Here is a 24,739-nt window from a genome sequence, read left to right as displayed (position 1 = left end):
GGGGTGGGGCCTCGGGGGAACAGGAGGGGCAGGGGAGCTGCCGGCACTTCTGCTGGAGTGTCTGCTTTTTAAATATTACGAAGTTGGCAACCCTACACGCAGCTCCCGATGGACTTGTTGATTTCGACTGCTTCTGGATTGGGATCCGGCCTTTCTGATCTGCCATTGAACTTCTATTACAGCTCCAGCTAGGATGTTATTGCTCATAGGTATCCTAAATGTATCGCTCTGGTCTTCCACTGTATCACAACCCAATGCATCCCTTGCCCTCAGACTAAAACGCCATCCTATGGAAACACCCATCTCTCATACTCCAGAGTGTTTCTAAACCATTTTACAAGGTGCACTGAGGACAACCTGGTCATGTGAGCCGACCCCAGCAACGGTGGAGGAAATGGAGAGTTGATCCAGTTACTGTAGGTTGGCATGAGCCTTAAGACAAAAAGCTGATGAGAAGGAAGATGGGAAAGAGATGGTTCCAATGAGTGGGCAAACAAGAGGTGATTAGAATGGATCTAAAGACCTACACCAGCTCTTGGGAGATGGGAGGCTTTCTGCTGATCTCAGCAGGAATTGGATCAGGCCCTAAGGGGGGTGGAAACACCAAACGTTTGTCCATTAAAAAGCCGCATTTGAGGTAAAGTTGTGTAAGAATGCCAGGGAATTCCTTTTCCTTTTAAAGGACGGACCAGGCTGGAGCAGCCCCCCTCCCCCCCAATTTTTTGCACAGCCAAGTGGAAGTCTGGGCTCAACAGCCACCCCGGTCTTTGGGAAAGCGGAGCCCGAGACTGGTATTTTCAAAGGCGTTTGATGCCCAAATCCCGATCAAAATGAACGGGAAGCCCCAAGGCAGCGTCAACACTCTCAGCCTTACTCGCTAATCATCCCCACTGCACAAAACTCAATGGCATTTGGGTGCCTAACTCCCTTGGGCGTGGCCTACAGACAGATTTTGTACTGGTATAACTATTTGGGTTAGGAGTGTGATTTTTGACCAGTATAGTTATACCAGTACAGCTCCTAGTGTGGACACAGTTATACTAGTATAAAAGTTGCTTTATAGTTTATTCTCCTTCCCTATACTAATATAAGCACCTTTATACCAGTATAAGCGTGTCCACACTAGGGAAGTTGGACCGTTTTAATTACACTGGTATAGTCAAAGCGACATGCCCTTGAAGTGTAGACAAGGCCTTAGGCTCCTTTGCAAACCCAAGTCTTAGGCCAGGTCTACGCTACACGCTTACTTCAGTATAACTTCATCACTCAGGGATGTGAAAAATCCACAGTCCTGAGCAACGTAGTTATACTGACAACCGCCCGTGTAGACAGACATCGCTACCGCCTCTCGCGGAGGTGGAATTATTAAGCTGACGGGAGAGCTCTCTGCTGTCAGCTTAGAGAGTCTTCACCGGAAGTTTGTAGTGTAGACCTTCCCTCGGTGTCTGATGAAGTCTGTAGACCCTGCAGGAGTATAGGCGCCAGTAACTCTATTACAGCTGTGTCCCTGCAAAGCTAGTCCAAGGAGAGGCATGATGGTTCATTTCAGCAGGATAGAAGCCTACCTGATGGAAAGCAAAGGAGGTGCTCAAAGCAGTAGAAACATGGGAAATTCCTTCTCAACGATCACATTTCCCAACTACCTGAATGTAAATATGACTGATGCGTAACATTGAGATTTTCAAGGCTGCCTAGGAGATCCGAACACCCAGTTCCCATTAAAATTAAGGCAGCTTTGAAATTCTCATCACCCCCACACCCCACGCCAATCCTCTTCCTCGCTCTCTCTCTGGTTAAAACCACCAACTGGACAGGTGTGTTAAGATCACTCTCCTGGCCCAGATCAATGGAATGGCTGGGGGTGGGAGGAAGGAAGCATCCAATAATTGTTCATTGACCTCACTAGAACATTGGCGTAACAGCTGTGAAGGAATGATCGTATTCTGTATGTCTGCGATTGCCACCAATATTTATATCTATATCTCTCTATATATTCCTGTATATTTACAGAGCATGGATATACTGCATGTCTACAATAAAATAAGGGTAAGATATGATCTTAGGATATAAAGAATATTTCTTGACCGTTCAGTCATTTGTCCGCACCCAACAAGGTTCCATCCATGTGAACTCCATGTCCTGGTGCAATTCTCTTTAGGCCGCAATCTGTCTCGGAGGGGAGCCTCTGAGAAGAGGCCTCAGTTTTCGTAGGACTAGGAATGTGGATGCCAATCAGACTCCTCCATTCCGATTGGATCGCAGTTCCAGAGCTGGCCGTCCAACTGCATCCAAAGACAAGGACGAGTGGCACCGTTTGGATTTGAAATACGTGGCCAGCAACGCTTTCCTGCTCAATCCCTTCGTGTGAGCAATACAATAAAAGCGCATGTGGATGCCAGGCTGGCGTGATGGATGCCGGCATCCCTGAGGAAATCAGCAGGTGTTTCCTCCTTCCTCTCCATTCCCCAGCTCCTCCTCCTTAGAGCATCCGAACGCTCCAGGGCACCGGGCCGGTGCGGGGAGCGTGGAGGCACCTGTCGAAGTGTCGAAAGGCTCCTCGATTTCTCTCAAAGCACAACCCGGCAACAAGAGTTTCCCTGTTGCCCCTTGAGTCCAACCACAGAACTGAGGTAGACTTGGAAACAGTTGCCTTCTTGACTCTCTGAGCCTGGGTCCCCTCTTAGTTCCTTTCACTCTCGGAGCGCAGCAATATCCCTTTAGGCCCTCGGGCTCTTGGCTTTTGAGGTGCTGCCTTACCGACATCAACCTTCCCAGGTTCCCTTTCCCCGCTTCACACGCAGCCACATTCCTTGGCCGACAGCTCGTTGACGGTGTAGTAGCGGTTGTAAGTGTCCAGGAAGGAGACGTCGTCGTCGTACGCGAGAGGCCTGCAGCAAGGCCGGGCTCTGACCTTCTCCTTTTTGATCTTCTTCTTGAGCCTCATGTTCTTCAGGGAGAGGTCGTAGTTCCTGACGGCCGTCTCGCACGTGCCGCTGCAGTAGCGGAACAGCACGGTCTCGTCTGACTCATAGCCCAGGCCCAGCTCGCTGACGCTCACCTCCAGCTCCTTCAGGGCGCAGGGTTTGTGACGGGCCCGGGCTCGCTTCATGCGGTTCCCAGGCTTGGGGAAGAGCGGCAGCTCGTGCGCCCCGGAGTTCATGGACTGGCTGTACCTCTCGACCAGCGTGGAGATCAGCTGTCGGATTTCCCCCTCCGTGTAGCTTTCAAACAAGGTACTGTCTGCAACAGAACAGGGACAGGGGTTAGCGAGCCAGGCAGCGGGGAACAGCAAGCACCAACCCCGGGAGCTAGCCACCCAGATCTCAATGGAATCTGGCCACCCGACTCCTTTGAAAATCCCAGCCCCGAATATTTCTACAGACTGCAGGTAAACTTTCCAAAAATGCTTAAGTGACTTAGAAACCTAAGTCCCATTTACTTACAATGGGATTTAAGCTCCTAAATCACATAGGTTCCCCCCTCCTTCACGTCCCCGGGCTGCACGCACAAGCAGGAAAGAGCCTGTAAAAGGGACAGGAGAGAGTGATGGGCGTTAGGAAATCAAAGCTCCAATCATTTGCGAAGCCCCTCTGCAATGTTGACTACGTTCTACACAAATTTAAGCTTCCATTCAAGACACCAAATTACCCGCCTAGCATTTCCCCTTGTGAAGCAATTGGCCTGTGCAACAAAACAGGCATGCTCCTGCCTGGTTAAGCCGCTTTACGGAAAACGGGCCCCAGCCAAACTCCAGCACCATCAAAGGCTGACATTCACCCCTCTCCCCCACCCTGCTTGCTCCTTAGAGGTCAGATGGATCCGCTTTATTTAGCAGAGCAGAGGCCTTATCTACACTAGGGCTGAAAAAAATCACCAGTTCAAGTACTGTGGTTTAAGCACTAGTGCAAGTGGGGTTTGGGCCCTGCCTATCGTACAGTTTAACCCAGGGAAGCCAGAACCCTGCCCTTCCCGGCGATTGTTTTGATGATCCAGTCTGGTCACCTGCACAACGCAGGGCAGAGACCCTCCCACAGCGAGCCCTGTACCGAGCCCACCCGCCTGCCGTTGAACCGGGGCATCTCCTTCAGAATGAGGCGCCCGCTTGAGAGGTCCAGTGCAGTCTGAGCCTGAGGGTGTTCTTAACCAGTTTGCACCACCACGTTGCGTGTAGCCCCGGTGGACGGGAGCGGGGAGTCTGCCCCTTTCGTGGGGCTGCAGGTGGACAGAGCTAACCCGTTTCATGCAGGAAAAGCCACCGCAAGGCAACAACTTTCAGATGCCACCAGCCTGATGCTGGCTAGTGCCCCAGTCCACTTTGTTCTTACTGGAGTCCTTCCTAAGGGCTGAATGAATTCCTCCCAGCAGAATCCACCGGCACCTTGGCCTCTCTAACACACGGTGAGCAATTAACCCGACGCTCGGGATTTATGGGGCCGCCGGCTTTTGTGGAGGCTGAGCTTTCGGATGTGTACAACATCCCCGAATGCTTGCAAGCAATCGCATGCCCAGAGCGGCTTACGACGCGTACAGGCCCCGGGGGTGGGAGCGGGTTTGAGGGATGCACATTCCAGTGACTGGTCTCAGCCAGCCAATAGCAGAAGCCGTTTGGCAAAGGGCCCGGCGCGAGTCATCCCATTGGCCCGTTGTGGGTGAAAGGGATGAAAAGTCAGCGGAGCTGGGCAGGAGCGGGTTCACTGGGGCCAAGATCCATAGGTGGGGAAATGCTTTGCCTGGCACCGTGCCCTATCAGCCCCCCCGAGAATACAAGGCTGCATGAATTAAGGGCCCATTCCCCGCCACGAGGGTTGGTTGCAGGGACAGGACCGGCCCGGGGTCCTACAGCTCTGGGAGTCACATTGCTAGGCAGCCAGATGCCAGCGCAGCAGCGAATGCCCCATATGCCGATTCGCCGCAGCCAGAGCTCATTGATCCAGTGGCTTGGGTGGGGCAGAACCCCGTTTCCATGGTCACCGGGGCCCCTCTATGTAAAATGGGTGAGATCGTTAAAAAAATAAATAAAATACAGGGATGAGTCAGGATTCAAGCGTCTTATTGAAACAGGATGAAAAATCTTTCAGCCTCAGAGCGAGAGGCTTTAACGACAGCTTTCCAGTTCAGCCCAAGGAGCCAAGCCGGCTCCAGATGGCACAGATGCTCTTAGCTTGGAGGATGTGGCCAGGGCCCAAGAGACAGGAATGCTTTCGGGGAGGCTGCCTTAGGCCTCGTCTACACTTGAAAGGATTGGCTGGTTGACCTATTCCAGTAACGCACTCTCCTCCCCCTGCCCCGCCCCCTCAGCAAACTCCCAGTGCAGCATTTCCAAAGCGATCTCACTTTGTGTTGTGTTTCCATGGCTTTCCTTGAGCTAAGCACCATGTGGTTGGGTAGGTGTTTGGGTAGGAGGCCTCCAGATGCTTTGGCCAATGCAACTTCCCTTTGAGTTAATATTGTCCAGCATGGGGCTTGCCTTTATAGGACATGTGAATAGGGGCGGTGAAGCCCTCCCAAAAGTCGGGGGGGGGGCAGGGGCCCCTGTCCCCTCTGTGGACCCATCCCTGCCCCTCCTTTTCCCCCCCTCGAGGCCCCACCCCCAGCCAAGTCAGAGCGGGGCTGGGGAACCTGGGTGGGCCCCTCCACCTGCCCGAGGTGGGGGGTGGGGCCGCAAGCAGCCCCCAGCCCGTGTCCCCACCCCCTGGGTCCCCATCCAGGGCAGGTGGAGGGTCTGTGACTCCCCACAGCTGCCCAGGCTCCCCGGCCAGGCTCCAAATTTACTTTTTTTTTTTTGGACTAGTAGGTGTCCTGCAAGCTAGAAACTGTTTGAGATTTCACCTTAGTCCAGTCTGTCCCAACACTTGAGCATGGATGAGCCCGACGCAAGGGAAGGATCCCCAGACAAGTATGCAAATTCATTTCCCATTACTGTGATGGCGCCCCTCAACTGAGCAGGACACAGCTATCAACTTTCCATTAGTTTACTCGCACTAGGAGACGTAGTGGTACCATGAAGAGGGGTAGAGCTGTTATCGGCTGTTCATGCCCCTCCAGAGTTAGGGTGTGTGTGGAGTGGTTTGTTTATGTACACGGGCATGCCCCTTGAATCCTGCTGAGAGAGCGTGATGAAACTTTCATGGAAGTCCTCCGCAATCCTCTCCCAAAGGTCTTCAGGCATGGCAGCCGTATTTCTTCCTCTGCAGTAGGACACATTCCCACGCCAGTCAGCAATTACCAGCAGGGGGCCTGCCAAAGCGAACGGGCTGGCAGCCTATGGGCCCAGATGGCTTTGGGACGCCAGCAACAGCTGTGGGAGGGGAGGGGACTTCTGAATCTTAACTTCCGCTTTCCATCATGACTCTACTGTCCAATGCACCTCTGTGCGTTTCATCTGTAGCTGATGCCGTTGCGGCCTTGAGAGGTTCCCCCTCCACGCCCGCGGAGTGCCCGAGTCAGAGAAGGAGAAAGAAGAGGACTCGGGTTGAACTGTTCAGCGAGATTCTGCAAGCCAATGTTGCATCAGACCATGAACAGGGGGCCTGGCGGATGAATATAGCAGAGTGGATGCAGAAGGAAAGAACGGACAGGAGAAATGCCCAGGAGGTCCAGCCGGAAAAGGAGAGGGAGATGCACTAGGACATAATGGGTCTTCTCCAGCAGCAAACGCAGAGGCTGCAGCCCCTTGTGGACCTACAGGTTCAATAATCCCAGGCTCGCTTTGGAGACCTCCATGGTCACTGCTCCCGACACCCTGCGACATTCCATGTGGCATCAGGGGTCACATCCCTACCGTACCCCTCTACACAAGGGGACATTAAGGAAAATCACAGCTTCACCTACGCTGACCTGGGAGAGCCACAGTTGAAGTATGTGTAGCTAAAACGGACATGAACGCTCCTTCCCTTTCTTTAAGCTGTGTTCCAAAAAAAGAAAGTCCCTGCTTGTAGCTTTGTGAACAGTCCTGTCTCCTTAGAGATGCAGGCATCACGCACCTTCCCTGACCAGTCAACACTGATGCTGGTGAAGCATTCCTGGTGATCCACTAGTGCTTGCATAACCATAGAAAAATAGCCCTTTCTGATGCTGTCATCTGTGGCAAGGTGGTCTGGTGCCAAAATAGGGATTTGCGTCCCGTCTATTGATCCATTCGATAACCTCATTGCTGGAAATCCATCCCTTATGTCCTGCCCATTGCTGAAAGTCACAGTCCGGCGTAACGGGAGATGTCCCTGCACATCTGCATGACAACCACCCCCGCCATGGATTTTCCAACTCCAAAATGATTTCCCACAGACCGGTAGCAATCTGCCGTGGCAAGTCCCCACAGCGCGAGGGCCACTCACGTCTCCACTGTCAGTGCCGCTCTCACGTTGGTGTCCCTAGACTGGAGGGCTGGGGCGAGCTCGGAGCACAGATCCAGGAATGTGGCTCTGAGCATCCGAAAGTTCTGCAGCCGCTGCTCATCATCCCACGCCTACATTCCGATGCGATCCCACCAGCCACCGTTTGTAGCTACTCTGTGAATGCCGTCAAAAACCTTCACTTGGTTCTCGCAGTGTTCCACAGCAATCCGCCCTCCAGGAATCATCGTGGTCCCCACGACTCATCTCGTAGCTCTCAAATACTGGAGGATCACCAGGCCTGTGCTTGTCCTGGGGGTTTTCGCCTTTCCTGAGGTTTTTCACCTTCCTCTGCAGCATGGGGCACGGGTCACTCGCAGGTTTAAACTAGTGTCAATGGTGGAGTCTCTAGAACTTGAGGTCTTTAAATCATGATTTGGGGACTTCAGTAACTCGGCCAGAGGTTAGGGGTTTGTCGTCTGACCGCCAATATGCAGGAGGTCAGACGAGATAATCATGATGGTCCCTTCTCGCCTCAAAGTCTATGCGTCTAGCTCTCATGACAATAGTCCAGAGCAGCGCAGGCTTCATGCTTCTGTCAGAGATGGTGGACAGCGACAAGTCCCACGCCGGTTTGTGGGATTTTCTGAATAGGCGTGAAAATTATGGGATGGAGATAGCATTCTGGGATGGAGACAGTTGCACGAGGGGACCTTGACGCTGCGGTCCCAGTCACCCCTGCGCGACCTGTTTCTGCCCCACCAGTGCACTGGATGGTGGTGAGTTGCACCCTGGGATACCTGCGCGGCGCATTGAAACAAGCACTCCTGGTGATCACACGCAGCGCTGACACAAAGACTCACATGTGCCCACGCACAAGTGATATACTAACTTGAGTTGGCAAAAGTTTGTAATGTAGACATGCCCTGAGGTAACTTCGTAACCGAGACAGTTACAGGCTTAATTGGAGGCAATTAACTTGTTATGGTGGAGACTGTTGACACTCGGGGGCAGGGGTTGGGCTACTGAATTCATTAGCTCAATACAGGAAGAGAGAGAATTGGCAGGAAGTCAGGGGGGAGCTCGGAGAATGAGCTGGAGAAACTGCAGAATTGGAATTAATTTGCAAACTGGACCCCATTAAATTAGGCTCGAATAAATATTGGGAGTGGATGGGTCATTACACAAAGTAAAACTATTTCCCCATGCTAATTTTCCCCCTACTGTTACTCACACCTTCTTGTCAACTGTTGGAAATGGGCCATCCTGATTATCACTACAAAAGTTTTTTTTCTCCTGCTGATAATAGCTCACCTTAATTGATTAGCCTCGTTAGAGTTGGTATGGCAACCCCCATTTTTTCATATATATATCTTCCTACTGTATTTTCCACTGCATGCATCCGATGAAGTGGGTTCTAGCCCAAATAAATGTGTTAGTCTCTAAGGTGCCACAAGGACTCCTTGTTCTTTTTGCTAACACGGCTACCGCTCTGAAACTGGGTGGAAGGTCCCTCCTCCTGACACATGCCTGTACTATGTTCTGCAATGCTGGGAATCTAGAGATTACAGATACACGTGGAGAAAAGAAACAGACTGTGTGTATATCGTGAATAAGAGACGGCACAAACGAGCCAGGCCCGCGGCACACCGGGTAGCGTGTCCGCGTTCACCCTGGCTGAGACATAGCCTGGATGGAAAGGGATGTTCTCCTGAATGAAGAACTTCCACTGCTGAGCCACAAGGAAAAGGCTCCTTTAAAGGAACGTTGTCCCCACACCCTCATCCTGCCTTCCAGCTCCTTGGTTTGAAAAGATCGGGTCAATATCTCTTCCAAGCTCACTCCAATCCCGCTCCAGAGTTCTGCTGGAACTCCTCCTGCTCTCCACGCCCCTCACTTTGTCTTGTTTATTTTCCTATCAGACTTTCACCACTTGCAGCAGCTCAGGCCACCCCTCGTTGCATGACACTTAAAGTGCAGGCTTAAAAAAAAAAAAAAATCAAACATTTGGTGAATAAATAAAACTGACTCCCGTTGCGTTCATGATTTCCAGATGCCGTGCACACAGCCACGTCGGAGACGCTGGGAGGAATCACAGCTTCCTCCAGCGAAGGGGGAACGGGCAAGAGTGTGCTGCAGTGAACAGGTCAGGCACAGCATGCTCCCACTCATGCAGGCGTCACAAGCAATCAAAGCACGGGGAAGGGAGCAAAGAGACGTGGCACCGATCAACGGGGACCACAGCGCTTGGGTCTTGGGCAGCTGTACTGTAGCTGAAAAGGGCCTGATGCTGATCTAATCAGCCAGGAACGACTCTGCTGGAATCAAAGGAGATGATTCCAATCTCACTGCAGTGTCACACGGGCGTAACTCAACAGAAGTCAATGGAGCGAGCCCTGATTTGTACAGCTGTAACGGGGGAGGAAAATCTGGCCCATAGGAGTCAAACTGATGTGAGTTCAGATCAGACCAAAAGCTCTAACACCGTTAAAGCCAGCTGTCGCTCTGGATCAAACTATACACTAGGGTTACGATATTTGAACATTCAAAAAAGAGGACACTCCACGGGGGAGGGGAGTACTTGTTTGTGCCCACCCCCGCCCCTGGCCCCGCCCCAACTCCACCCCTTCCCCGCCCCCCTCCCAACCCCTTCCGCAAAGTCCCCGCCCCAACTCCGCCCCCTCCCTGCCCCATTGGCCCCCTTCCCCAAATCCCCGCCCCGGCCCCGCCTCCTCCCCTGAGCGCGCCGCGTTCCCCCTCCTCCCCCTCCCTCCCAGCCACGCGAAACAGCTGTCTCACGGCGCAAGTGCTGGGAGCTAGGGGAAGAAAGTGGGCACTCTCTCGAGTGATCAGCATTCACTTTCTTTCTCGAATGATCAACATTCACTCTCTTTCTCTCTGGGGAAAAATAAAAATGGCAAACTCCCGGATGTTTTTAGATATTTAAAAATTCCTCCGGGACAGCGATTTAAGAACCAAAAAGCCGGACGTGTCCGGGAAAATACGGACGTATGGTAACCCTACTATACACTGTAACAAGCCTAGGCTATTCTGTCTTCAGTGCAAACTCTCTGGGCCTGACTCTCATCTTACTTCAATAAGATCACAACCTAATCCTCAGAGCAGACGGCATCTAACCCTTCCAGACACAGTCCTCAATTCAGAGCTGGGGTGTAAAAAGCAGGAAGAAGGCACAAAGGGCTGCAAAAAGGTGTATCTGTGACCCAAAGATTATCGCCCGCGCAAACTTCATGACCCTGCTGCAAAGCACGGACACGCCAGAACTCTGCAAAGAAACAGCTGAAAAGTCTCTTTAATGTTACCAACATGACCTGACTTTCCCTTTGCCTCATGCTTGGAAAGGGCTGAATCATTTTCAATGAAACTAACCAAACTAATTCAGCCGGCGGCTGAGAGCAAGAATGGAATATTTCAGCCACAACGGTTAAAGTCTGGCAAAGTTATAACCAAGGGAAAACAGGGGCCGTCTGATAACGGGATGCACGAGGCCACCCTTGACTCTCAGCATTGCCACTAACTTTCTCTTTTTACTTTTGTCTCCTCTAGCACCTTTCAGCCAGCTCTCCACCATTCGTGGACCCACACAGACCCCCTGCGAGAGACACATGCAGAGAACACACCAAGGCTGCCCCTCACATCTGGGCCAAACTTGCTGTAGACTCCTGCACCTCCCTGTCCTCCTTCAAGGTTGGATATTAGGAAACACTATTTCACTAGGAGGGTGGTGAAGCACTGGAATGGGTTCCCTAGGGAGGTGGTGGAATCTCCATCCTTAGAAGTTTTTAAGGTCAGGCTTGACAAAGCCCTGGTTGGGATGATTTAGTTGGGGATTGGTCCTGCTTTGAGCAGGGGGTTGGACTAGATGACCTCCTGAGGTCTCTTCCAACCCTGATATTCTATGATTCTAAATCCCTCCTTAAATCTCTCCTCAACTGAGATGCCTACAAAAAACTTTACAATGTTCAGGCTGCTGATGTGCTGAGACACTGCCCATCGTGACCAACCCTGTCTCATGGTTTCCTTGTGCTACCCCGTCTGTCTGTATCCCTCTGTTGCCTCTTGTCTTAGACTGTGAACTCTCTGGGGCACAGAGGGTCTTTTTGTTCTGTGTCTGGGCACCGCCTGGCACAACGGGGTTGTGGGGCCTGATTAGGGCTCCTCTAGGTGCTACAGTAATACAATAAATAATATTTTCATCGGCAGAGTCAGGAGCAGACCCGGCCATCCCCTGCTCTCGCCACCAGACCATACTCCCTCTCAATGACGCAAAGGCGTAATTAGCCCACTTAGAATTCATTGAGGACCTAGCAACCTCAGCCTGAACAAAAAGTGGTAAACACCAGAGGTCAGGACCAGAATTTCATTGCTTCTCCAAAGGGCAGCAGCCACCTCACAAAAACCATGCCGGGGCACTGGCTCAGCGCCTCCTGCCAGTGCTCCTGGAAAGACCACCTGTCAAAGTACCCACCAACTCCGACTGTGCTTTAGGGAGCACAGCACAGCTGGCTACAGCTGCAGGCCCACAGCCCTGGCTCTAAAGACAGCGGGCTGGGTTTGATCTTGTTTTTAGTCACATGCTGTCCGTCGTATGCAGAATACGGAAAACCACATGCTGTCACACCGTGGATAAGGAGGCCTTGGGTAAAGCAGAAGAGGAACAAAACCCCTTGTCTGGAGGGGTCAGTCTTGGATGAGCTGAGAACACAATGATCCCTGCAGCTGAATTGACTTTAGAACCTAGTGGTGGCCCAGCTCAGACACTCAGGGTCTGTCTACACTGCAATGGAAGCCCTGGGTTAGTAGAACTTGAGTTAACAGGCCCTGGATTTGTTAACCTAGGACTTGAGCGTCTACACTCATTTGTAACCCCACGTTAGGAATTGTTGAACCCTGGCTCCCAAGTTGGGGTTCCAGCATCTACATTGCATTATGCAGGCATGAGTCCAACCAGCCGTATCCCAGACTGCCTAGCGCCCTCCCAAAATGTGCCCGCTCGAGCCAGTTGTTCGTGATGCAGTGTGGGAAAACTTGACTGCCCAGAGGACAAAGAAAGTCAGCTTGTGGGACTCTAGGATACAGCAAAACCTCAGAGTTACAAACACCAGAGTTAAGAACTGACCAGTCAACCACACACCTCATTTGGAACCAGAAGTACACAATCAGACAGCAGCAGAGACCAAAAATAAAAAAAAAGCAAATACAGTACAGGGCTGTGCTAAAGGGAAACGACTAAAAAGGATAAAGGGGAAGCAGCATTTTTCTCCTGCGTAGTAAAGTTTTAAAGCTGAATTAAGTCAAGGTTCAGTTGAAAACTTTTGAAAGAACCATCGTAACGTTTTGTTCCGAGTGACGAACCGCCTCCATTCCCGGGGCGTTCGTAACTCTGAGGTTCCACTCTATTTTTGGAGGACTCGGAGCACGAGTCCAGTGGGGCTGCGTCTACACTGCAGAACAATAAGGCTTGAACCCTGGATCTCAGCTTGGCTCAGGCTCAGACCCTTCAGGATACATCTACACTGCATTAAAACCCCATTGCCTAGCTGTAGCTCACCATTATCCCACCCGTTCCATGTCTACCAGGGCCCAGGGAAGAAACGCTCTCCCCCAGCAGTGCCAGCGGAGGAGATGGCTCTGAGCAGATGGAGTCAAGGCAAAGCATGCTATTGCTTACATTGAGAGATCAGCGGGTCACGGTGCTCCAGCGATCGCGGGGATCTCCGCTGACCTACAGGCAAGGCAGAAGAGGAGGCTGACCTTGACGGCGAGGAAGGGAAGGGGCTGTATTTCCGGCTTCCGTTGAGCATGTCTCTACAAACTAAAATGGACAACATGGAACTGAGGAGCATCGAGGCAATGGCTGCAAACTTCCATACCTTCATCTTAGAGCAAGTCAGAACATTGAAACTCTGCAAAACAGGCAAAACAAATATCCTTATTACAAAGCCTCTCCCCCGGCCCCCAACACCTCCCCGCGGACAGGTCCCCTGTAATAAAGGTCGTGCCGAGGGCTTCTGAGCAACCTTCCCTGGGGATCTCAGAGCAATCACACTCATTCCTTCGGTCAGACTCACCCCCCTCCCTCAGGTCAGTATCCTCCTCATCCCTATTTTATAATGGGAAACTGAGGCATGGAGAGGGGACGTGACTCGCCCAGAGCCCAGCAGCGAGTCAGAACCCAGGCGTCCCGATTCGCAGCCCCAAGCTCTCAACAACGGACCTCATTCGTGCCATCACTTTCCCATCACGGGAGCAGGCCGCTCTGCTTGTGGGACAGAGGACGTTTACAGAGAATCAGTCATGAGGAGCAGATTGTACCAGGCGCTAGCGAGGGCGGACGGGGGAAAGGAGGGCACAGGAACGCACGTATGTGCCCTGGGATGGGGTTAGGGGCCAGGACACAGGCGCTGCTCAGCCGCCCAGTGCGAGAAGGCCGTGCAGAGGTGGTACAACGCACACGCTTTCTGTGTGCCAGGCGCCCCCTCCTCACCCCAGCCAGCAGAGCCACCCGGATGCAGACGGCATCTCAGCTGCACCTTTCAAAAGGCAGGAGATCTCCCACAAAGGAATTCTGGATGAGGCGAGAAGGATTCTATCTGGGATTGCAGGTGATGGATCATTTCCCATGCCGGGCAATGCACAGTCTAGCCTGATGGGTTTAAATCCCTTTAAAAAAAAAAATAGAACCAGGGGCCAGCATGTTTCGCCTCCAGATAAATATCCATAATTCAGTCCCAAAAAACCCCAGTCCAGCCAGAACAGCAAGGATGTGAGTGCTGAGTAGGGTTGCTAAATCTGATCACTACCTCCGGAACAAGATGGGTTTAGAAGCTACTGCCAACAGCCACCCACGGAAGCAATTCGCACTTCGCTTCTTTTCCAAAGATCTTTTGCCTGATCCTTCCTTTGCTCTGAGCCTCGGGGAGTCGCTTACTCCAGTGCAAAGCAAACGCCATTCTGAGCCAGTAGCACTTCACGCCCGCTTTGCCCTGGTCTAATGAGGAGAGAAAGTCTTCCGAGCTCGGCCCCTTTACAGCAGTGACTAGAGCTGGGCGGGAAATGATTTTCCCCTAGAGGGAGAGTTTTGGAGATATCAAAAAAATTCCCCAGCCTGAATCGGGAAGAAGGGTCAAAATCTCAAAAATTTGGGAGACCTGAAAATCCAAAAAAAAAAACCAGCCCAAAAAAACATTGGTTTAGGTGAATTAAAACATTTTAATTCCATAATTTTGAAACATTCCGTTTTGATAGTTTTGAAACATGTTGTTTTCAATCTTTTTTCCTTTTTTAAACCTCGGAATGTCCTCAAATTTCAAGATGAAGAACGGTTTCAACTCAAACAACCTGAATTTTCCATGTCCAAAATGTGGACGTGGGACGTTTTGACAATTTCAAAACACTTCTTCCCAATAATTTCTCAGGTCAGGAGATTCGGCAAAATCAGCCCCGTTTCGCCAACGGTTTCGGTCTCAACGAATTGACATTTTCCAGCCAAACACAGCTTGCTGAAAAATTCCTGACCAGCCCTGTTAGAGACATAACCCTGGTCTACTCGACAGAGGATTACTCTGATATAACTACATCGCTCAGGGGTGAGAATAATCCACTCTCCTCACTGACGTAGGTACACCGACCCAAGCGTCAGTATGGACAGCACTAGGTTGGCAGGAGAACTTCTCCCACGAGCGTAGCAACTGCCTCTTGCAGAAGCGGATTAACTTCGCCAATGGGAGAGCTCTCTCCCGTCGGCGTAGAGCGTCTTCACTGAAGACGGCGCATCTGCATGGGTGCAGAGTTAAGTGCAGACCTGCCCTTACACAACTTTCACTGCTCTTTATTGTTTGCCCAGCAAAAACAGCTCAGCTAAGGGAGAGTGAACTAGAATCTGTTCTTCCTTGGGCACTGTCAATGGAATTGTTTACAAAGTTCCAAGCAGTTACACCTGTGCAAACTCCCTGAGGACATCTGGGTTCTGCAGTCTCTTCAAGGGCCTACGTTTCAAAGCAGGGGAAGCCCATGGATAAGAGAAGGGCTAATCTGACACACCAACCACCCCTTTGTTAGTGGTGTTGATGCATGAGAAGGAAAGAACCTCAGGGTGTGTCTAGATTGCAATTAAAAACCTGGGGCCGGCTGTTAAATTGTGATGTAACCATTCAGGCTCGGGCTGCAACCCGCATTACACCAGTGCCGAGTGGGTGGAAGCTGCGCTCATTCTGATTAGAACCAGGAGACATTTTGGAAGAAACTTTATGTGGTGAAAAATGCAGCGGCAGCGACATCGAAACCTTTCATGAATCGGTTAAAACAACAAACAAAAACTAATTCCAAAGACATTGAAACGTTTCAACGTTCTCCAAATGAAGTGCTTTGATTTTCTGGTGTGACATGACTTTGTCGCAAAGTGTCCTTTCATCATACTGTATATATTTTTTTCAAATGCAAAAGCGTTTCGAAACGGGCAAAATAAAAACGTTCTGATTTTGTCAAAATGAAACATTGTGTTCGACCCGAGACGGTTTTTTGTGTTAGACTTGCTGAAAAATTGCAAACGTTTTCATTTTTTGGCCTGACCCCAAATGAATTCCCCTCCTCCACCATTTTTTGGAACATCCAATTAACTGCAAAATCTATTATTTGCCCCGCTCTAATTTTGATCTGGGAGCCTCTTACCCTCTCTTTGCACTGGGGTAATTGAGTAACAGAGGAAAAGTCACAGGAGTCTTGGAGAGACAACACCCAGCCCTACGATGTCGTTTTTTACGGTCCTTTTCACAGCCGTTCCACAATTGAATGCATTAATTTAGAAGGGAAAATGAGATGTTTCCAGATGTGCCACATTCCGGTTGTCAAATGCCCTGCACCCTGTTCTCCAGCTAGTTCGTTACCAATGATTCTTAAGAACCCATCTTGCGTTCGTTACCGATGATTCTTAATAACCAAGTCATAATTATGGGCCAAGTCCTCACATGGGTCCCCGTTACACCTGACAGCGAAAGGGGGCTTCATAGGGAGTATAAATGTAACAGAGCCAAAGCGAGGCCTTTTTATATGGCTACAGGCCTTTGCATCAATGAGAATCAGATTCACTGACTTTAGGAGTGTTGCCTACACAAAGTCTAAACAAACCACAGGAAGTTGGCCCAATAATACAATAAATTACATCTTGGGCACCCCGTGCCAACCCACAAGGTCTCTGAGCACCTAGCATGCAGTAATAGGTCTCATTAAAAAGCCCACGGAGCCAATAAACAAATGAGAGAGCAGAACCAAACGCCGCTCCCCTGAGCTGGCCTCCTGCCCTCCGCCCACGCCCCGCCACACACACAGCCGCCGCCCAGAGCCAATCCTCCCCCACAGCAATGGCAGGCTAGCGCCGAACCAGACAGCTCTTCGGCCTGGCTCCGGAAGGAGGTGGGTTCTGGGGTCCGGGTATATGCCAAGAGGGAGACAGTAACTAGCGGGGGTCATGGGCCCATGACCTGCCTCCCGGGCAGTCAGCAGCTGTAACCCGTCTGATCAGAGCTGCCATTCTGGGGCACAGAACAGGACTAGGAAGGGGCGTACTACCCCTTTAAAGGTCAGCCTGGAGCTCACAGCAAGAACTAATCCCGTCTCCACCCTCGGACTGACCTGTTTCTACAGGGACAGGGAGCCGAGCTGGAGAGGGAGGACGAGAAGCCATCCAGGTTGCCACCAGCGGTGCTCTCTCCCCCGCCAGGTTGTTCTAGCTGCAAGCGCCTGGCTGACCTCCAGGGGGCAGCACACTCATTCCCGAGCGCGGGCCAGGCATGTAACGGTCTGAAAAGCGACTGCACGGAGAGGTTTGGCTGAAACGCCAAGTGAAGTCTTAGGGCACGTCTACACTATGAAATGAAGTCGACGCTAACCTCCTTCTGTTGAGGCTGTGCATGGTCACCAGGGGCGCTTCCACTGACTTCAGAGGGGCAGTGCGGGGAGCTGAGAGCCTGCGGGGAGCTCCCTGCCAGGAACCTGACTGCTCTCCCGGCGCTCCTGGTAGCTGTGCTCACAGCTGGAGTCCCCTACCCACCCTGGGGTGACAGCCCCAGCTGAGAGCCGAGCGTGGGGTTCACGGCAGGGATCCTACCCATTTCATGGCTCCAGCAGGGCCACGTGACCTCGTCACAGCTGCGCAGAAAACACCTGCAGCTCAGCGGGGCAGTTGGGAGAGGACTAACCGGGATGGCAGGAAAACGGTATTCGTGCTGGAGTTGTGAACCAATCCCTCTGCGGAGGTGCTGTCCAGCCACGGCACTGAGGTGTGGATATGATGGGACTGGCGCAATGTCAGCCAGTAGAGACCGTCTGATCTTGTGCTAGTGCCAATTATCTGGGCCCAGGGCATATTCTGGAGGCTGCCAAGTCCATCCCAGATCCCCAGGAGTGAGGACCCATCTCCCTCTAGGATTACCACAGCCGCTGCCTTCTCCCTGCCCTCCACAATGTCCTGTCCTGCATGCTTAGCCTAGAGAAGAGACGCATGAGGGGCGACCTGATGACACGTGTCATGGATGGTCTAGGTGATACTTAGTCCTGCCTCCGTGCAGGGCACTGGACTAGATGACCTCTCGAGGTCCCTTCCAGCCCCGTGGTTCTGTGAGGCTACATTTCCCTCCATTTCTGACTGGCATCTCTACAATGAGCTAGTTAATCTGCGGATCAGCTGCAGCGGCCAGAATCCCCGTCCTCTTCACTGTCGCTCTATTCCCATCACCTCCCTCCCGCTTTCCAGTGCCTTCACCGCTTCTGCCTCCCCCAAGCCCTGCCCAGGCCCTGCACCTCGGTCACTCAGGGCCGCCCAGAAGGGGGGGGCAAGTGGGGCAATTTGCCCCAGGCCCCGGGCCCCGCAGGGGCCCCCACGAGAGTTTTCAGCGGGTCTTCGGCAGCAGGTCCTTCAGTGCTGCCAAACACACCTGGAGTGAAGACCCGGAGCTTCTTCCGCTCCGGGTCTTCGGCGGCAGGTCCTTCACTCGCTCCAGGACCCGCCGCCAAAGTGCCCCAAAGACCCAGAGCGGAAGGACCCCCGCCGCTGAAGACCCCAGGCCCCCTGAATCCTCTGGGTGGCCCCGTGGTCACCCACCACTCTCCTGCTCCGACTCCGCGCTCTGCCAGTTCCACCCCGGTCCCCTCCACGCCCCTTCAGCAGTCCCCCAACGAGTCAGTGGCAGAAGCAGGAACAGAGTCTCATATCCTGTCTGATCTGTTGATGGCTATATACTGCCTCTCACCCTGGGATCTGGGCACATACCGCAGTATCCTCTGTTCTGAACACTGGCCCTCCAGAAGTACTCTAAGGGGGTGTCTATACTGCAATGTAAAGCCCGTGGCTGGCCCACGCCAGCGGACTCACAGGTTAAGGGATAAGGGGCTCGGGGGCTGTTTTACTGAGGGGTAGATGTTCGGGCTCAGGCTGGAGCCCAAGCCCAAATATCTACACCACAATTAGGGCACCTCTTCACTATCCGCCAGATTGGCGGGTAGCGATCGATCTATCGGGGATCGATTTATCACGTCTAGTGTAGACACGATAAAATCGATCCCCGATGGCTCTGCCGTCGAGTCCGGAAATCCACCGCGGCAAGAGGCGGAAGCGGAGTCAACGGGGGAGCGGCAGCGGCCGACTCGCCGCCGTCCTCACAGCCAGCTAAGTCGACCTAAAATACGCCACTTCAGCTACGCTATTCACATAGCTGAAGTTGCGTATCTTAGGTTGACACCCCCCCGCCTCCCACCAGAGTGTAGACCTAGCCCACAGACCCACCAAGCCCGAATCAGCTGGCCTGGGCCAGCCACAGATGTCTAACTGCAGTGTAGACACACCCAAAGAGTGTGAAGGGGTAAGTTCTGTGCTACTCCCTACCCCTGGAAAGGTCTTTCCTGCTCAGTACGCCATGCCACTTCCCACTCCTCCTCCTTCTGAAAACCCCAACTAGCCCCACCATCCCTCAGACAGGGACCCTGCCGGGCACTCCCCTTACCCATCTTTCCAAAGATCATGTCAAACAAAACAAAGCAAACAACTAGGAACGAATAAACTGCTCACTGTTTCAGCCCAAGGCATCTCACAACCACTCTCTATGCATGTCTCCGGCCTCCCTGCTTCTTGTCTTCCCCAGCATCGTGGGGAGCGGGGTAGATTGTAAGCTCTCGGGTAACAGGATCACACCTTTCTTTCCTCGGTGACGGGCTTAGCACACCTGCGGTGCTGTTCCCAAGTGCTGATCAGTAGCAAACCCGGTCATTTCCGCTCGGCATTAGCCCGTCCGACAAAGCACTTGACTTTATGCGGACTCCTGAGTCACAGAATCATAGAATCATAGAATCTCAGGGTTGGAAGGGACCTCAGGAGGTATCTAGTCCCACCCCCTGCTCAAAGCAGGACCAATCCCCAACTAAATCATCCCAGCCAGGGCTTTGTCAAGCCGGCTGCTTCTGTGCGTTGGTTGGAGCAGGGCAAAATTTGCACAAGCGCCTCAGTGATTGAGGACTCTCCGCCCCATTTTCAAAAGCGACACACATTTAGGCACCTCAGACCCATGGCCATTCAACGCGACGTAGACTCCTCAGTGAGGCAAGGCAACGTTTTCCAAAGTGACTTGGAGCCGTAGGAGCGAAGGCTTTGTCTAGAATCGCTGCAGCTACACCGCCGTCGCTCTCCAGTGTAGACGTTCACTGCCGTGACAGGAGAGGTTCGCCCGTTGCTGTCGTTCATTCACCTCCCTTGGGAGGCGGTAACTCGGTCGACAGAAGAATTCTTCCATCAACCTCGCGCTGTCTACGCCGGGGGTTAGGTCGACATAACTGTCGCCCAGGGGGGTGGGTTTTTCAGTGTAGGGACGCAGGGACTTAGGCTCCTTTGAAAATGCTCCCTGTGCCCAAATGGCTCTTTCTAAGCAAGCCGCTGCTCCGCTTCTCCCCAGGGGATCGTTTCACAGCATCTGGCCCTGTGATGACTTCTTGTGGGTCTTCAGCGTGTCTCCCCAAACCATGGGATTTCACGTTAATTACAGCGGCTATCTGCACCTCCTCCCATCAACCACCAGGCCCTGGGGCACCTGGCAAATTGTTAATTTCTCTCCCACTTGCCTTATTCTCTCCGTCTCCAGCCGGACCCAATAAAACCAAGGAACGTGATTATCTTTGCTCTGGAGGCTGGAGTCGGTGGATTATAAATGTTATCTGAACTGAAGTGCCCGTCCTCCCTTTTCGATTGGATTCAGAACACGAAGTGCCCCATGCGCCCTCTGCTGGTTTTGCAGGAGAATCAGCCTTGCAAAGTGATAAATGGAGGCCTGCTCTTTTTGTGTGCAGCGAATAGAAATTTGGCTGGAAAACGCCTTTTTGGGAGGCTCCAAAACGACTTATGAATTTGGGTCAGATTCAACAGACAGTTTATACAGCTGCAAGGCTGGTTCGATTTGGTTGCTTATTTCACGCCCGCTCTACAATCTGCTTGCATGGATGCAAATGAGCGCCCAATATATAGGGCAACTGAGAATTAGACCTTAAACCGGGGCAGCAGAACCGGGGGTGGAGGGCCTAACACCACCACGATAGAAATATCGGAGAGACCGATCTAGATTTCTGACTCCCCCCAACCCAGCTCTGTCCTGAACATGTGCTGGGGGTGGGGGTGAGGAGAGACAAGAGCTGGACCTGGGGGAAGGTTGAAGCAGCCACTGCAGTGCACAATATCAGGCCAGCCACTGGGGAGCAGGTAGGACTCCCCTGACCAGCCTGGTCTTGCTTTCCAGCTGCCACAGCAGGTCCTAGTGCAGACCCCCAGCCCAGGAGAGGGGCAGGTGGGCATCAGCACGCAGGGCACCAGCCCCTGAGGAACTACCGGGAAACCCCTTCCCAGCCTGGAGCTGGCTCCCCCTCCTCCAGTCTCTAGCCCCCCTTGCTCCTCCCTCCTCCCCCCTGACCCACGGCCTTACGTTCTGTTGATCTTGTACCATTAGGGGGATGGAACAGCTTCCGTATGAGGAGAGATTAGAAAGACTGGAACTGTTCAGCTTAGAAATGAGAGGGAGGGGGATATGATGGTGGTCTATAAAATCACGAGGGGAAACTGAATAAGGATGCGTTATTTACTCCTTCACATATCAAGAACCAGGGATCACCCAATGAAATTAATAGGCAGCAGGTTTAAAACAAACAGAAGGAAGTATCGCTTCACACAACGCACAGTCAACCTGTGGAACTCCTTGCCAGGGGAAGCTGATGAAGGCCAAAAGTATGACTGGGCTCAAAAAAGAACTAGATTAGTTCCTGGAGGATAGGTCCATCAGTGGCTCTTCGCCAAAATAGTTATGGCTGCAACCCCTGCTCTGGGCGTCTCTAGACCTCTGACTGCCAGAAGCTGGGAGTGGATGATGGGATGGAGCACTCAATAATTGCCTTGTTCTGTCCATTCCTTCTGAAGCACCTGACACTGGCCACTTGCAAAGGCAGAACACTGGGCTAGCTGGCCCAGCGGTCTGACTTGACCTGGCCTTTCTTATGTACCACGCAATTCCCTGTAAAGGCAGGCTTTCAGAAAGCTGAATTGGCCTGTGATTTCCTCCCTGTTCCTTTCAGCTCTTTGCAAACTCCAAACCCGTCTCCATTTTAAACAAATTCTCCAATCTAGAGCCACAGAAACAAAAAAGGAACATTTGCCAAGTGGGGAAAAAGTGAGTTTTAACTGGGGAAAGAAATGTTTATTGTAAAACGGAACTCGACAGAGCCTCCTTTCATGTTACCACAATAAATACTAAAAATGGAGCTAGGAAGCTGCTATATTGCCAATAACACTTTATTTTATAGGATGTAAATAATTACATATTAACTAACACAGTAATTATATGCCCCGCAGGTTACAGGATAATTGTCTAACCCAGCCAGAGTCTAAATATTTTAAGTGGACTGTAAACAAAGCCAAGCTCGAAAAAAGAATAGTTTAGCCATATAAGGAGGTGAGATTGTTAAAGGCAGCCATGGTACCAAAAGGTTAGCTGTGTATGGACCTGATCCTGCCGGCACCAAGGGTGAAATTCGCACAGGGATAGCACAAGGATTCTACAGATCACAGAGGGCTCACTTAAGTGATTTCGAGAGCGTAGTAAGGAAGTGGTGTATAAGGCTTGTGTTGGTTCTCTGCACAAAGTTTGTAATACTTTGTGTAGTCCCCAGCTGAGATCCAAGCCCCACCGTGCTACACACTGTACATACACACCGTAAGAGACAGTTGCTGTCCCAAAGAGCCGACAGTCTAGCGAGACAAGGCAGAGCACAGGGTGGGAGAAAGGAAGGTTTATTCTCCCCAGTTAACAGAGAGGCAAATTTCACCCAGCACGACCATCACATCCGCACTGGCGAGTGGCTGCGCCGGATTTCGAGGGAGGGAGCAGAATCGCGCCTTGCGACCAGCGGTCAAAAGAGCTGGCACGAGGAAGGATGAATTGCCCGAGGGCTCAGAAAGGGTCACAGGAAGGATTCAGCTAATAGCTCGGAAAAACAAAAGACGGAGCAAATTGCTCTAAATTCTTGGCCAATTCACTGCCTCCCTCCCCCACAAAGGAGAAAGGGGTGAAATTCAGCACATGCCATGGGCCATGCTCAAGGCTGCTTTTCATGCCTTTCTGTAAGAAGCATTACAGTAGAAACGAGAGACCCCAACCAAGATCAGAACCCATGACACTAGGCCCTGTACATCCACCTCGTAAGAGACAGAGCCCACAATTTCAATGGACAAAGGATGGGAAGGGGAAACAACTTGCCCAATGCCAATTAGGTCAGGGGTCGACCTGGGCCCTTTACCCAGGTCTCCTGATTCACAATCCAGGGCCCCTAACCACAACCCCCTGCTGCCTCACGTGCTCCACTTTCATCTGAGGCTCTCAAAGCACTTTGACAACTAATAAAGCATCACCACACTCCCTGTGAGGCAGAGAGGCATTATTAACCCCAGTCTACAGATGGGGTAAACTGAGGCCTAGAGGGACGCCTTTCTCCGAGATCACAAGGGAGTACATGGCTCATTCCGGAGCAGAATCCAGTTCTCCTGCCTTTTAGGCTTGTGCCCTCACTACAGGAACATCTTTCCTCTCCCATTGGTAGAAACCCCACACTGGCCTGGGGCATGGAGTTTCAGAGATGAGGGACCTCAAGTTCAACAGTGCCCTCTAGTGGCTGCAGTGCAGACTCACAGTCATCTGGACCTCAAGCGGCAGACAGCCTGGACTTGTAGGTTACAGGTCTGGGTCCCCATGGTTGTGTGGGACTGGCACTGCTGCCAACGACTAAAAGCTCAGTTCTTAGCACTGAAAAGCGCCTAGTGCATTTGAACCGCAGCGGTGGGATGTCAGTGACAAGGTGGTTGCTCAGCTATCTAGTTACCAGTCCCTGTGGATGCGACCGAGCAACGGTAACAACCCCACGTGTGGCAGGGGAAATATTAACTGACTAGGTAAATCGGGCACAAAAGTGGGGAACCAAGTCTAGAACCCCTGGTCCTTCGAATCAAAACACAGGCCTCTCTGCCCTTGAGGTAATGGAGAGCTCCTTCAGCTCACTTTTGCTGTAGGGCTAAGCTGCAGCCACTAGAGGGCAGCGTGGCAACCACTCATTCACACAAAGCTAGTACATCACACCATCGCCTCTTGGCGTCTAGAGCCAGAGTAAATAACCTAAACCTTGGCAGTAGAGAAATGAAACATAGCTTCAGCACAGCGTTCAGGGGAATCTTAGAATCTCAGGGTGGGAAGGGACCTCAGGAGGTATCTAGTCCAACCCCCTGCTCAAAGCAGGACCAATCCCAACTAAATCATCCCAGCCAGGGCTTTGTCAAGCCTGACCTTAAAAACCTCTAAGGAAGGAGATTCCACCACCTCCCTAGGGAACCCATTCCAGTGCTTCACCACCCTCCTAGTGAAATAGTGTTTCCTAATATCCAACCTAGACCTCCCCCACTGCAACTTGAGACCATTACTGGGATGCTGGACTTCCTCCAACACCAAGGTGATGACTATGTCTGAGAGAATCAACACAGAGTGGTGGTAGGGGGTACCGGTTAGAGCCGGGCCTCTGTGTCAAGAGACGCATGTTCTACTCCCAGCTGTTTTACTGCATGGCCTTGGGAAAGGCCCCTCAGGAGACAGGTTCAATTCCCTGCTCTACCCCAGACTAGATGTGGGGCAAGTTGCTTTGGGCTGAGAGCTGTGTCTCATTTCTCCTGCTGTACAGTGGGGATGACAGCACTGCCCTACCACACAGAACATAAGAACAGCCATACTAGGTCAGACCAATGGTCTATCTAGCCCCGTATCCTGTCTTCTGACAGTGGCCAGTGCCAGATGCTTCAGAGGGAATGAACAGAACAGAGAAAT

At 52.0% G+C, this 24,739-nt stretch overlaps 1 protein-coding gene across 2 annotated transcripts in view; it reads right to left on the bottom strand.

The window, feature by feature from the left end:
* Positions 1–1,985: 1,985 nt before the first annotated feature.
* NRTN (neurturin) overlaps positions 1,986–24,739 on the bottom strand; it is a 79,485-nt gene continuing 56,731 nt past the window's right edge. Inside the window, exons 2-3 of one of the 2 annotated variants that reach the window (XM_054013767.1) lie at positions 13,024–13,258; positions 1,986–3,240 (exon numbers count right to left, since the gene is read on the bottom strand). In XM_054013767.1, the coding sequence (XP_053869742.1) occupies positions 2,792–3,240; positions 13,024–13,231 (657 nt within the window). In that variant the 5' untranslated portion in view covers positions 13,232–13,258 and the 3' untranslated portion in view covers positions 1,986–2,791. The remainder of the gene's footprint in view (positions 3,241–13,023; positions 13,259–24,739) is intronic. The other variant, XM_054013768.1, reaches the window with a different exon arrangement.

The sequence above is a fragment of the Malaclemys terrapin genome, chromosome 24 (genome assembly GCF_027887155.1).
Source record: "Malaclemys terrapin pileata isolate rMalTer1 chromosome 24, rMalTer1.hap1, whole genome shotgun sequence".
Taxonomy (NCBI): Eukaryota; Metazoa; Chordata; order Testudines; family Emydidae; genus Malaclemys; species Malaclemys terrapin.
The sequence above is the reverse complement of the archived record's forward strand: the minus strand, read 5'-3'. Positions and strand labels throughout refer to the sequence as shown.